The sequence below is a fragment of the Eptatretus burgeri genome, chromosome 23, assembly GCF_056783735.1.
Source record: "Eptatretus burgeri isolate ZD-2024b chromosome 23, Ebu_testis_v1, whole genome shotgun sequence".
NCBI lineage: Eukaryota > Metazoa > Chordata > Myxini > Myxiniformes > Myxinidae > Eptatretus > Eptatretus burgeri.
In genome coordinates, this window is record NC_140983.1 from 713,028 (window position 1) to 725,878 (window position 12,851).

The window sequence follows — 12,851 nt, forward strand, 5'->3', positions numbered from 1 at the left end:
ATCCCGGCCCGGCTATAAAATGTCGTCCTGGTGTTTCACAGGCGGGGTGAATCATCAAGGTGTGTGTCGTTCCTCCAATGGACGTTAAACTGGGTGTCCTGTCTTCCGACATCAGTTGATGGACGTTAAAGATCCCCACGGTGTCCTTCCCCAAGAGTGGGCGAGCACCGGGCTGCTTTAAAATATCCAATCTGCACGATGATAACGAGGTCGTCAGACGCCGGTCTGGCAGGGAGGTCTTGAAGCGGCCGCTTCGGAACTTCCGGTGTTGTGTCCATCTTGGTGTTCCGAGTAAATATAAACCGGTTGCTTGAAAGTAGTTAACAAGAGGAAACAGAAAACAATTTTTCATCTGGATGAGAAATCTGTTTGTGATGTCATTCTTTTTACTCACCGAACACTTCCTTTAATCGGTTTGTCCTTCAGGACAGGTGATGGAGCCAGCAGGACGTGCTCCAAGACCACCAACACACACCCCGAGTGTGTCTCAGCGAAATGAAGTCCCAGATACTCCTAATGTTCTGAACCACCAGCAATCTGTACTACCAACTGAACAAAGAGGCCAACAACACCAACAGAAACACCAACAAATTGAGGGGGGACATCCTCAAGCTCCACACCACAGCCAGCAAGACCAACAGAAACGTGTTCAAGTCTTACTCCGAGCTGAACAAGCCACACTCCATCAAACTGAACAGAAACACCAGGATTTGGAACGTTCACAACAGCGGCGTATGAAGCGAAAACGTCATCAGATTGAACAGGCAATCCATCAGCAAGCCTTACTCTTGGAGACAAAATACGGGGTCAATCCGGGTATTCTTCTCCCACATTCATCTCAGCCAAACACACCCCCGGTTAAACTGTCCGTTCTTAGAATGGAGTTGTCCAAACTCCGGGATGAAGAGAAACATCAGGAATCTCTCCGGCAAGTCGCACAGAGACGCCAGCTCACTGAACAGAGATCCCAGGATAGTGAAACGATACTCCGGGAAATCCAACAGAGACAACAACGATCGACTGAACAAAAACGTCATCGACTTCAACAGGCAATCCAACAGCAAGCCTTACTCTTGCAGACAAAATACGGGGTCAATCCGGGTATTCTTCTCCCAGATTCATCTCAAACAAACACATTCCCAGTTAAACTATCTGTTCTTAGAAAGCAGTGGTTAAAACTCCGAGGTGAAGAGAGAAATCTGGAATTTCGACGCAAATTTAATGAGTCCATGAAGTCTCGGGCTCAGCGTACTGAACAGAAACACCTCCAACTTCAGCAGGAGATCCATCAGCAACCCTGCGTTCTGCTTACAACATGCGGGCTCAATCCACAAAAGCCTCGACCAGATTCTTCTCAGTCAAACACATTCCCAGTTAAACGATGTGTTCTCGGAATGGAGTTTCCCAAACTCTGGGATGAAGAGAAACATCAAGAATCTCGACACCAAGTCGCACAGGTGTGCCAGTGTACCAAAAAAGAGATGCCAGGCAAGCGAACAGGTATTCCCAGAAATCGAACAATGACGATGTCATTCCAAACAAAAACGTCATCAACTTGAACAGCTCATCCAACACAAAACCTGACTCTCTTGCACACAAAACATGAGGTCAATCCAAGTACTTATTTCCCAGGAACATCTCACCCAAACACACCGCCAGTTAAAGTTGAACAGGAGGACCGTCAGCAATCCGTAGTCTCGCATACTGCACAACATCCGGTGTCAATACGACTCCTCTACCAGGTTCCTCTCAGCCAAACACACCCCTCGTTCCACTCACTACTTGTTCTGAGTGACGACCTGTTCATAACACTTCAAGAACAGAAAAATCAAGAATTCCTGCGCCAAGTCACTTGCAAATTGAACCAGCAATACATCAGCAATCCTTCATTTTGTATCCATCATATGGGGTCAATACAACTCAAACTCCACAAGGTTCCTCTCAGCCGAAGAAACCCAGCACATGTATAATAATACCTGTTCTGAATCACCAGCTATCCAAACTCCAAGATGAACAGAGAAATGAACAATCTGTACGCCAATTCGAAAAGGTTTTCCAGTTTTCCAAACAGAGACGCCAAGAAAGTGAGCAGAGAATTCTGTGTACCGAACAGGTCCTCCAGGAAAAATGAAGAGAGGGATCAAGTATCCAAGCACCGAGTCGATGTGGAACGCTGGTGCCGCACATACAATCACAGGTTCGTCGATGAGGTACCCCGGCAATATGAGCATCAACGGCAGCAATTAGAGCAGAAACAAGGTGAAAGCTTCACTCCACGTAACACGCAACGAGACGACAGCGATGAGACCAGAACGAGGTCTCGGTCATCGAAGGTGAACACCTCTGAATCAGCAAGCAGGGCCTCAATGGGTGTAGTCCGTAAATGCTCGCTCCCTCTCAACCACGCAGAAGAATATCATCCTCTCCTCGTCCACCACCAATATAATCATCATGACCGAAACCACAACCAAGGCCTTTGAGCTAATTCGGCCATTTTGGATATTTAATTCCCACCACATTTCATTTTGTTCACGTGCGAAGTCCTTTTTGTACTTCGTTCACGATTTACTCCTCAGTTTCCCTCTTTCGTGCGACTTGACCGGTGAATCCCTTTGATATGTACTTCGTTTACCTCATTAGTTCCACTAATTCTTGTGTTCTAAGAACTGACCAGGAGTTTTTTGATTAAATCTTGCTTTGCTTGTTGCTCGGTGTTTTTATCTAAAAATATCAAATTAAAAATCTAAACATGGAGGAAGAAAAATGAACACAAAGGTGAAATCCTTTTTTCTTGTTCACACATTACATGTGCACAGACAAACTTGGTCCGTGCGAGCAACATTTCGTTAGGATTGTCCCATGTCGTTATCGGATTGGAGGGATATAAAAACAACTAGAGGGTTCATAGAACACGATACCCCACGTCGTGTTCGTTTATACTCCAATTTTAATAAAATAGTCATTTTAAAGATCTTTTTTTTTTAATTAACAGCAATCTTGTACACCACCCTTATACACAACCCAACTTAACACGTCCAAGGACGGTACTGTAAAACTGGAGGGTCGTGGAAGTGACAAGAAGGTGATTTGTATTCTACATTGTTCAAGTTTTTAACAATTAAATTTAAATAAAATAGAGATTGTTCAAGACGAATAAATAAATTAATTCCAGAATGTATCACCGTGCTACCTGGCTGGTATCGATTACACAATCCGATCGAAAGCGATACATTATTTCTTCGTGCCTGTTGTTTGTGTCCTTTATGACGTCCTTAAAAACAGCAAGTTTCCTGTTTGGAATGATTTTCAATTTTGTTTCACTGCAAGGCAGGTAGATCTGTGCGCACGTGCGATTCGATTTAAACGGCAGATTGTTTTCCGACATCGAGTCGCAGTTTCGGAAATCGAAGCTTCATTGATAACCACAGAAAGCAGCATCAATTGGCATCGCACATAACCAGAGCGGCGGCCTCTTCGTTATGTGTGTGTGTGTTGTTATGTCTGGCTTCCTTCTTGGGACTACGGTGCAGTGATTGGTATTTATTTTGATTACCCTGATACTGCTCCCTCTCAAATGCCACATCTTCTCAAGCTATACAACGATGTATAGTTTGGTTCTTTGAAGTATGATGAAAGCGATTTGTGTTGTACAGTGTTCACAAATATAATTAAATGAGCAGGGGTACCCGGCATGCCTGGTGTTGGCTTAATGGTTAGGGTAGTGGGCTTGGGATCCTCGGATCCTGAATTCAAATCCCATTCAGCTGTTGAATTAATACCAGGTGGAGTTGACTCTGCCTGTCGTCCATCAGAGGTTTGCAAAATGAGTACCAGCTTGTTGGGATCACCCCGTCCAGGATTGTTCCCAATAGCCAAGGAGGCAGCACCAACGCTCTGCACAGAGTTTAGTCCCAATGGATGGATGGATGGTAGCTGGCGTTGCTCGGCAACGTTGGGTCCCTCTTCCCACCCGACCACTTCCTCCACCCCTTGAGGGACGAATTCATCGATATAGCTGAAATAATGATGCTATAGATTCTTATCCACATCACCATGTCATGAATCTGGGGGTGTGTTCAGCTTCCAAGTTTCTTGTAAAGTGCTTGCCAAGTGGCTTAAGCACTCAAGCAAGCACTCCATGAGAAACCATTGATAAGGAACGGCTGGCTTGGCCATTGCTGGCTCGCTAATTGGTAACAACACACCACTGGAAATCTCAACAGCATACAGTACAGGAGTATTTTCGTTGTAATGAATCCGTCCCTTGTTCAGACCCACACATCCACCCACAAACACAAACTCAGCTTTATATTTTAGATTTAAACAAGAACAAGTCTGAAGACGACGATGGTTCACGATCGGTATTTGACGATGTAGATTGTTTCAGAAGTCAAGGATGAGACAATGTGATAATGTTTGACCAAGTTATAAAAATGATCAACATGATGTGGTACGAGTGACGGGTTATTAGATGCAAAATGTCGAAAACCCGGTTTCGTTCAACAACTTCAAACATTAATTTGACCTTTGCATAACCTTTAAAGGTCACAAAACAATGTTGTGGACATTAAAATAAGGAAACAGGATACGTGCTATAGCTTATTGGAGTTAGTTTGTCGAAGAAGGTCGAAAACCCGGTTCGATTCCCACAACTTTGAAAATTTGACCTTTGTGACCATTAAAGGTCAAAGGTCAAGGATTATGACCTTTGGTGCAAAACTTCCTCTGGAACATTCCAGGAACAATATAACGTCATATAGGCTATATGGCATTTCGCACTCATCGGATTATCCATACTTTGATGAAATCAGCGTAAAAACAAACTTGAAGGGGGCGCCATGGGCAAGGTGTTCGAGATAGAGCAAAATGGTTTCAAGAATTTAGGTGGGGAATGACCTCAAGATTATGCGTAAAATATATTGTCATCCCAGCTCTCAAAGTTTGGGCGGTCGTATGATTTTTACGTCAAAATTCGCAATTTTCTAAGTTCGTGACCTTGTGACCTTGACCTTGGGACGAAAATTAAAAATCGAGCTCCGTGGGGCAATGCAGGTGCCATTGGGCTATCCAAATACCGAAACCCCAGCCAGATTCGACAAACACCCTCGGAGAAGATGCAAATTGAAATCGGCTACCCCCTAAAAACACGTGTTTCTTGGGCGTGGCTCCGCCCATAATGGGCGCACCACGCCCATTCTCAGGAAAACACAACGAGATCATTATATTGTGACGAATCTACGCCGCCCGGCGTGCGAAGGACTGCTTTCGCCAATGGCAGCCGTACGCCCACCGGACGAACAATTCAGTCGTGACTTCACCGGAACAACGCCGAGAACCAGTCACGGGTGTGCCTTCAACGCACTCCACGGCCCAGTCCGTATTCTACCCGCGCGCGACAGGGTCAATCGCCGAATATCGATATACCAAAGTATTCGCGCGGGTAACCTACCGAGGGACCGTACCTCGGCGAAGGCCTGTTTGGACACGTTCTGGGATAACCGAGCGGGTATTATCGCCAGACCTCGCCGGACCTGTCTTATCGGTATTCAAAAACCAACTAGTATTCCGAAAATCAATATGGCACTTCAATGGGGGGAAAAAGGACACGACGAACGGGTTAACATTCACACAAGCACATTTATTTTACACACATGTACATATACAGCCATGCAATCAATGAGGGAAGGGGACAAGACACGAGCAAGGTAAAAGCACTACAACCAACTATTGTGTATCATTCATGTACACTTAAGCAGGTTTTACTTATCAGACTCGGCGCCACAACATTCACTCAAAAGAAAAGCAAAGAAAAGACCCCCTCAAAGACAAGGGGGTCAGACTGGGCCCGTGGGCCTTTATAATGTGGGGCTTTGATGACTGAAAGGGCCCCACGAGACCGTTGCAGGTTACCTGCACCCTCGTGGTGCCTTGGTGGGGCGAGTCGCGACGTCTCGTCCCCACGGCCGCTAGCAGAGCCGCGGTTGCGCCCAGGCCTTGCCAAGCGGCAGGCGAGCTCTCTCTCCGGCTCTCCCCACACGCACGCGCAGGTTCGCGTGACACAGCAGGGCTGCGCCTCCAACCCGCGTCTCCCACACGACGACCGGACCTACACCGACCGACCGCTCCAAGCTCCTGACTCAGACACGAGCCCAGATCTTCACGCAGCTTCGGCAGAAGCAGCACAGCTCCTTCCGCGGTGTCCAGCGGCAGCAACAACACCAGCAACGACAGAGAGAGAGAGAGAGAGAGAGAGAGAGAGAGAGAGAGAGAGAGAGAGAGAGAGAGAGAGAGAGAGAGAGAGAGAGAGAGAGAGAGAGAGAGAACGCTCCGTGCGCGCTTTTTATTACCCACGCTCCGCCCCTCCGCTCTCGCTCCGCCCTCCTTCCAGAACATGCGGGAAACTTCTAGAACATGCGGGAAACTTCTCGAAGGAAACGTTTTCCCACAAAATTAGGGACGCGTGCCGCCGCGGTAGTTCTCTTTGTCCCTTGCAGGGTGAAATTCACCGTGGAGACGCCATTTGTCCGGGGGAGGGGGGAACGGGGGCCGCCTGCTTTCCCTCGACGAAGGCCAGGCCTCTGGCAACCGTGTGCCGAGGTGGAAACGCGGTGGTGTGGTTATGAGGGTTGAGGTGATCGTGGTTGTTGTAATTGGTGGCGCTTTGTGGTTAGGGTGGTTGTGTGAAGCGGTTGGTCCAAAACAACGATAGTAAAGAATAACGGCTAACTCAAAGATCACAGCCCTGATAACACGAATAAAACCCTTTCAACCACGGTGGGGAGATCTATCTGAACACATACTTAGCGATATAACTGAACAAAGGACCTTTATGGTGTTCTGCGAATTTCCACGGCCGTAACAACATAAACCTCCCACCAAAATTTTATCAGGATCGGATCAAAACCCATGGAGCTATGCTCGGGACAGACAGACAGACAAGCCGGTAGGCGGACATGGGTAGTCAACTACCCAATAGAACCTGACGCGATTGGCCTGTTCGATGGGGAATGACCTGAGGATTAAGCACAAGAAAATTCCTGATTCTCGCTTCAAGGGTTAATGCTGCAGATTGTTATTTTTGTTAAAATACCCCCACATTTAGAGGTTTTTCGGCCGTTGCTAGGCAACGGAGGGGTCCATAGCAACGGTTCTTTCTCACACATAACTCGGACATACCATGAACCTACCAACCAAGTTTCATCGAAATCGCCATTGTATTAACGGAGCACTGGATCGAACAGAGGGACAGACAGACAAACATATCGATGGAAATAATAATAATAAGGGAAGAACAAATTTCAAAAATTGTTTTTTTTTTGAAAAAAAAAAAATTTCGACGACATCGACTACCCAACAGACACACACCAATAACGAATATAGTGGTCACTTATTTTTTCGTGAACCAAAAAGATGTCATGATGCTAATCCATGAGGATTGTGGCATTGTGATGTGGTGTCATTCCTACCTTGTTTGGTTGTTTTTTTGAGGTTTTATCCCTCTGTGTTTTTACATTTTTTTATAAATGTTGTTGTCGCCCCTTCGACAGTTACAATCCTTTCAAACCCTAAGAAGGGGCGACAAAAACGTTTTGGAAAATTTTAAAACCACCGTACACCAATCACCATGTAGATTCGTTCTTGGAAGCCTTGCCAATCGGACCACAGAGAGGTGAAAGAGGTGAAGGTGTGAGTTATCGTGCTGGAGTGGGATCATCATGCGCGATGGTGACACGCAAATCCTGTTGACGACGGAGTCGGTGTGGATCATGGCGAGGGAGCGACAAAGTCAGACCCGAGCATCCAGGGAGCCAATTCGGGGTACGACAACGTCCGACGCACTGACATCCTCCGGGACGAAAACACCTCTGGGGCGACCCCGGTAGCACGGTGGGCTGACGAGGTGAGCACATTCGCAGCTTCTACGAAGGACCAAAAGACGACGGAGACGGGTCCCGCCTTACCGCACACAAGCATCGTCGGAGCTACGTCGGATCATCGCTCAAACCAGGACTGGGACCGAGTCTCTACACGGCCAAGTGCAAAGCATATTCCCAGGATCACGTGATCGATAAAACATTCACGGGTTTGTACGACATCGGGTAGGCCTAACGACATCCGAACTGGCCAAAAGACGTGGTGACTGCTGTCTTCGGGACGTCATCTGGATCCATGGGGATCTGATGGTACACACGAACGAGGTCGACCTTGGAGAAGATTGTAGTGTCGTGGTGAAATCCTGAATTTGTGGAATGGAGTACAGTCATTGTTTAAGGACCGTAATCCCCGCAAGGGCCTCAATCCCCAGGTGTGTTTTTGTTTGCCACTTGTAGTGGTGAAGTCCGCTGGAGAGGAAGGAAGAGTAGATGGAGAGGAAGGAGGAGGAGATGGAGAGGAAGTAGGAGTAGATGGAGAGGAAGGAAGATGAGCAGGCTCCACCACACCACTAACGGGCTCCGACTCAGTGGGCTCAGGCACTTGGCTCACAATCGGAACAGACACCAGGGAATCACCCTCAAAGGGCTGAATATAGTTTGGAGGATTGGGGTCACAATGCCTCAGGTGGAGCTGGCAAATATGTTTACGCACTGTTTGTCCATTCGACAGTTCCACAACAAATAAAGAGTTGCCAATTCGATTTATATAACACGACCAGTGAGCCATTTAGATCCATGGCTGGGATTCAGCACAAACACAGGATCGAACACATTGATGGCACGTGGAACTGAGGTCCTGTCATGGTACCACTTCTGTTTAAACTGGTGGTCCACAACCCTGGACGAATCATTCGGATGAATCAGGTCTAAGCGTCTCTTTAGTATTCAACCAAACGTCATTTCTGCGGGTGTGCGTCCAGTGGTTGTTTGCGGACATGTCCTATATGTCACTAACAAACGTGATAACTTGGTTTGCAGAGAAGAACCGTCATTTGCCTTTTTGAGACCATTCTTGATTACTTGGACAGCTCTTTCGACCTGGCCATGCGAAGCAGGTTCGACGGGAGCACTGCGATAGTGCTTGACACCATCTTGTTTCAACAAATCCTGAAACACAGCGCTGGTGAAACATGAGCCATTATCACTAACTACACAATTTGGCAAACCATGAGTGGCAAACATGGCAGGTAAACTTTCAACCGTGATTTCGCTAGTACAGGGTGAGAAGGCTAAACATTCAATCCACTTTGAATGAGCATCGATAACAAGTAAAAACATCTTCCCTGAGAATGGACCAGCGGAATTGATGTGAATTCGAGACCATGGTTTAGAAGGCCAGGACCACATGTTAAGCGGTGTCTCAGGTGAGTTCAGGGCAGTGGCCTGACACACGGAGCAAAGGTGAACGTAGCTCTCTAGGTTATCATCTGCACCCGGGCACCAAATATGGCTCCTGGCAATTGACTTCATGGTTACAATCCCTGGATGTGATTCATGGAGCTCATCACACACCTAGTTTCGACCTTTGGGTGGTACGATGACCCTGCTGCCCCACAGCAGGCAACCCGAATGTAAAGACAACTCATTTTTACGAGCGAGGTACGGCCTCAACTTGTCGTGGAATTCATCGGGTACAGTTGACCATATGCCACTGATAACACATTGTTTGACCATCGAGAGGGTCGGGTCCACAATTGTCCATTGTTCAATTTGTTTGGAAGTGATTGGAGCATTATGACAGTCAAACACACTCATTGCCATAAAAATTTCTCCCGGTACAGGTACATTACGCACGTTGACCGGAAGTAGTAATCTACTCAAAGCATCAGCACAGAAATTCTCACTGCTAGGATGATACCTTATGGAGTCGTCACAGGTTGCTTACTTCTCAGCCCAAGGCTGAATGCGTGCAGAGGCCTGTGGGTTAATTCCCTTACTCTCATTGAACAGAGATTGCAATGGTTTGTGGTCGATTACAAGTTCAAATTGTCCACAGAAGAGATACTGATACATCTTCGTGACACCAAAAAATACATGCGAGAGCTTCTTTTTCAACCATGGAGAAGTTACGCTCCGCTGCTGACAAAGTGTGTGATGCATAGGCCACAGGCCGTAGGGGACGCGCCTCGGCCGTGAGCTGGAGCTGCAGAGTCGGCTCGACCGATCGCCCGGAATTCAGATCGTACTTCTTTGGAAAAAGTACGGGTCCCTTTTTGGACCGAAGTTCGCCAATAGACAGACCACGTGGGGTAGGGTCGATTGCCAATTTCAATTTACCTAAATACCCAACGTACCGGGGAAATTCACCTTCGACGGCTCCGACACACACACGCACACACACCCAAAGAATCGGACCAAATGGTCTTTATTCGGACCTCCAGCCCGGAGGACAGTTGGCTGAAGACCAGGGTCTGTCTTGGACTTGCCCACCTCGTGTAGTCTTCAAGCTGACTCGGTCCGGCGAGCCGAACCCGGACACTGGCGAGCGACCCTTGCGGTTCTTGCGGGGACTGTCGTCGCTCGAGCTCTCGATCGTGATGAGGAGGACAAAGACGACGACCAAGACCAGCTTCTGCCCAGGCTCCAGACCAGCTCCTGCGGCTCCTCAGGCTCTCTATCGCGAGAAGGACAAAGACGACGACCAAGACCAGCCAGACATACCGCTGTCCCGTTTGCGCGCGAAATACAGCAGCGGCTGATTTGATCCCGAAAGGACAGCGGTTGTAAACAAACAACCCCTTGTGAGTGTTACAACATGTATACTTCTTGGAGTCCTCATCAAGCAACATCTGAGTATTAGCAGATTCCAAATCCAGGCGGCTAAACTTCTTTCCACCAGAAAGCGTAGCGAACAAATCATCTGCCTTGGGTGGAGGATCATGGTCCTGTTTGGAATACCTGTCGATTGTTGTTTTATAATCACCGCAACTCCGAACACTACCATCTGACTTTAATGCAGGAACAATTGGACATGCCCAATCACTGAACTCAACAGGACTGTGATAACACCTTACATCTGCAGGCGGTCGAGCTCTGCCTCGATCTTTGGACGCATCATGTGAGGTTCGGACCTCGCTTTACAAAAGATCGGCTTGGCACTCTCATCCACATCGATTTTGGCTTGAACACCTGTAAAGGTGCCGACAACACCTCCAAACATTGAGGGGTATTTATCAAGAATGGCATTGTGATTCACATCACAAGCCATCAATTTGATCACAAGCCAATCAGGTTTGACGAATTCAAGCCAATTACGACCAAACAATGTCGGCCCATTTCCCTGAATGATCCACAAGGGTAGTTTCCGTGACACATCATTGGAGGTGACCTTCACCTCCGCACTACCAATCACAGGTATCAGTTCATTGGTGTAAGTTCGCAACTTGGCGTTCACCGGTCTGGGTACCGGTCTCGCCGTCTCCTGGATAAACAGCCCATTGAAAGTTTCGGAACTCATGATTGACTGGCTGGCCCCGGTGTCCAGCTCCACCTCCACGGCAATGCCATTCACCCCGACATCCACCACAGTGGGTTTGCCCTTATCCGACATAATGAGCAAATCATGCTCCTTCGAAGCAGGAGGTATTGCTTCACCTCCTGCTTCAAAGCAGAAACCACAAGCCTCAAAGAGAAGTGGAAAATGTTTTGAAAAGAAGAAACTTCTTGACCCGAATATGGAGGAAACGGAGGAGGAGGAGGAGTATGTCGGTGACGATGAGGATGCCATTTACATAAACAGCTGCACTGTATTGAGGTTTCATTTATCTTTTCTTGAAATCGATTTTATTCTGGGATGGGTGGGAGAAACATAATCACGTGATGTGATTGATGTGCTTCAGGGAAAGGCACGTTCATGAAGACACCTCGACGGGTGATACGTGGACCGGCCGAGCTGAACATCAGTGATGCTGATGCTGGTGGGCTGTCAAGACCTGTTAATAGCACGTGTACAATGTGTAATGATGTACACACGTGGTTATTGTTATTTCCACACTCACCCGAACACATTGAACAATCTTTTTTAAACACTTATTTGATGTAATATTCATTCCAAAAATTTTTTTTTTTTTTTTTAGTTCCAGGACCCTCATGTGTGATGGAAGCATCATCATCATCAAAAAGTACAGCATCGGATATTCCAGTCCATATGTTTTACCAACAAGGTGTAGTTTTTACATGATATTTTGGTGATGCAGATTTTGTTTTCCGGATGATAATTTATTTCATTTTTTTATACACAAAAGCAGGAGTGTTTGATGTGTTTGTGTTTTTGTTTATCTCTTTATATGGTATCTGAAACCAAGCTGGGGAAGCTGTAAGCCCCCCCCCCCCAGTGGGTGGCCGAAGGGATGTGATTAGGGTTATTTACATGTGACAATACAATGATAACATTTTATTTTTTCTCTTTAATTTCATTTGCAGAAAAGGAAACCGAGCTGTTGCAGTGTGAAAAAGTAAGTGACAAGTTTTAAAAAACATTATTTATTTGAATCTTGATTTTGTTGCGGATTAAGGAGAAGAGAGACAGGGCAGAGGTTAAGTGATTATTCATTGTTTTTCCTCATTTCTATCAGACGATCATCAGATAACACTTTTAATATGTTGTTATTATAGAATATAGAGGTTACCTGTCAAACGACCATTTACCGCTCACACATCAAGAACTGTAATTGTATTCTGATTTTTTTTTCTTTATTCATTAATATTTCAAACACATTACATTATTTGTTTTTTTTACAGGACGAGTTTATTAATTATTTTATTATCATTTTTTTTTTTTGCATCTGGGAAAAAGGAATCGCATACAATACTCAAAAGGACAACACGATTCGGTTCACTTTAAAAATGAAATCCCAATGAAACGACACGGTGGCAAGGGTAATGGAAGATGAGGATTATATTTTAAAAAACAACAAA

The 12,851-nt window shown here is 46.4% G+C and overlaps 1 protein-coding gene across 6 annotated transcripts in view; it reads left to right on the top strand.

The window, feature by feature from the left end:
• The window catches only part of LOC147007917 (uncharacterized), an 18,381-nt gene extending 5,530 nt beyond the window's left edge, over positions 1 to 12,851 (top strand). For 3 of the 6 annotated variants that reach the window (XM_085866009.1, XM_085866008.1, XM_085866007.1), the window contains one exon: positions 427 to 2,706. In XM_085866009.1, the coding sequence (XP_085722135.1) occupies positions 435 to 1,559 (1,125 nt within the window). In that variant the 5' untranslated portion in view covers positions 427 to 434 and the 3' untranslated portion in view covers positions 1,560 to 2,706. Of the gene's footprint in view, positions 1 to 426; positions 2,707 to 11,773; positions 11,852 to 12,010; positions 12,098 to 12,356; positions 12,389 to 12,508 lie in introns of those variants that run through there. The other 3 variants (XM_085866012.1, XM_085866010.1, XM_085866011.1) reach the window with 3 other exon arrangements.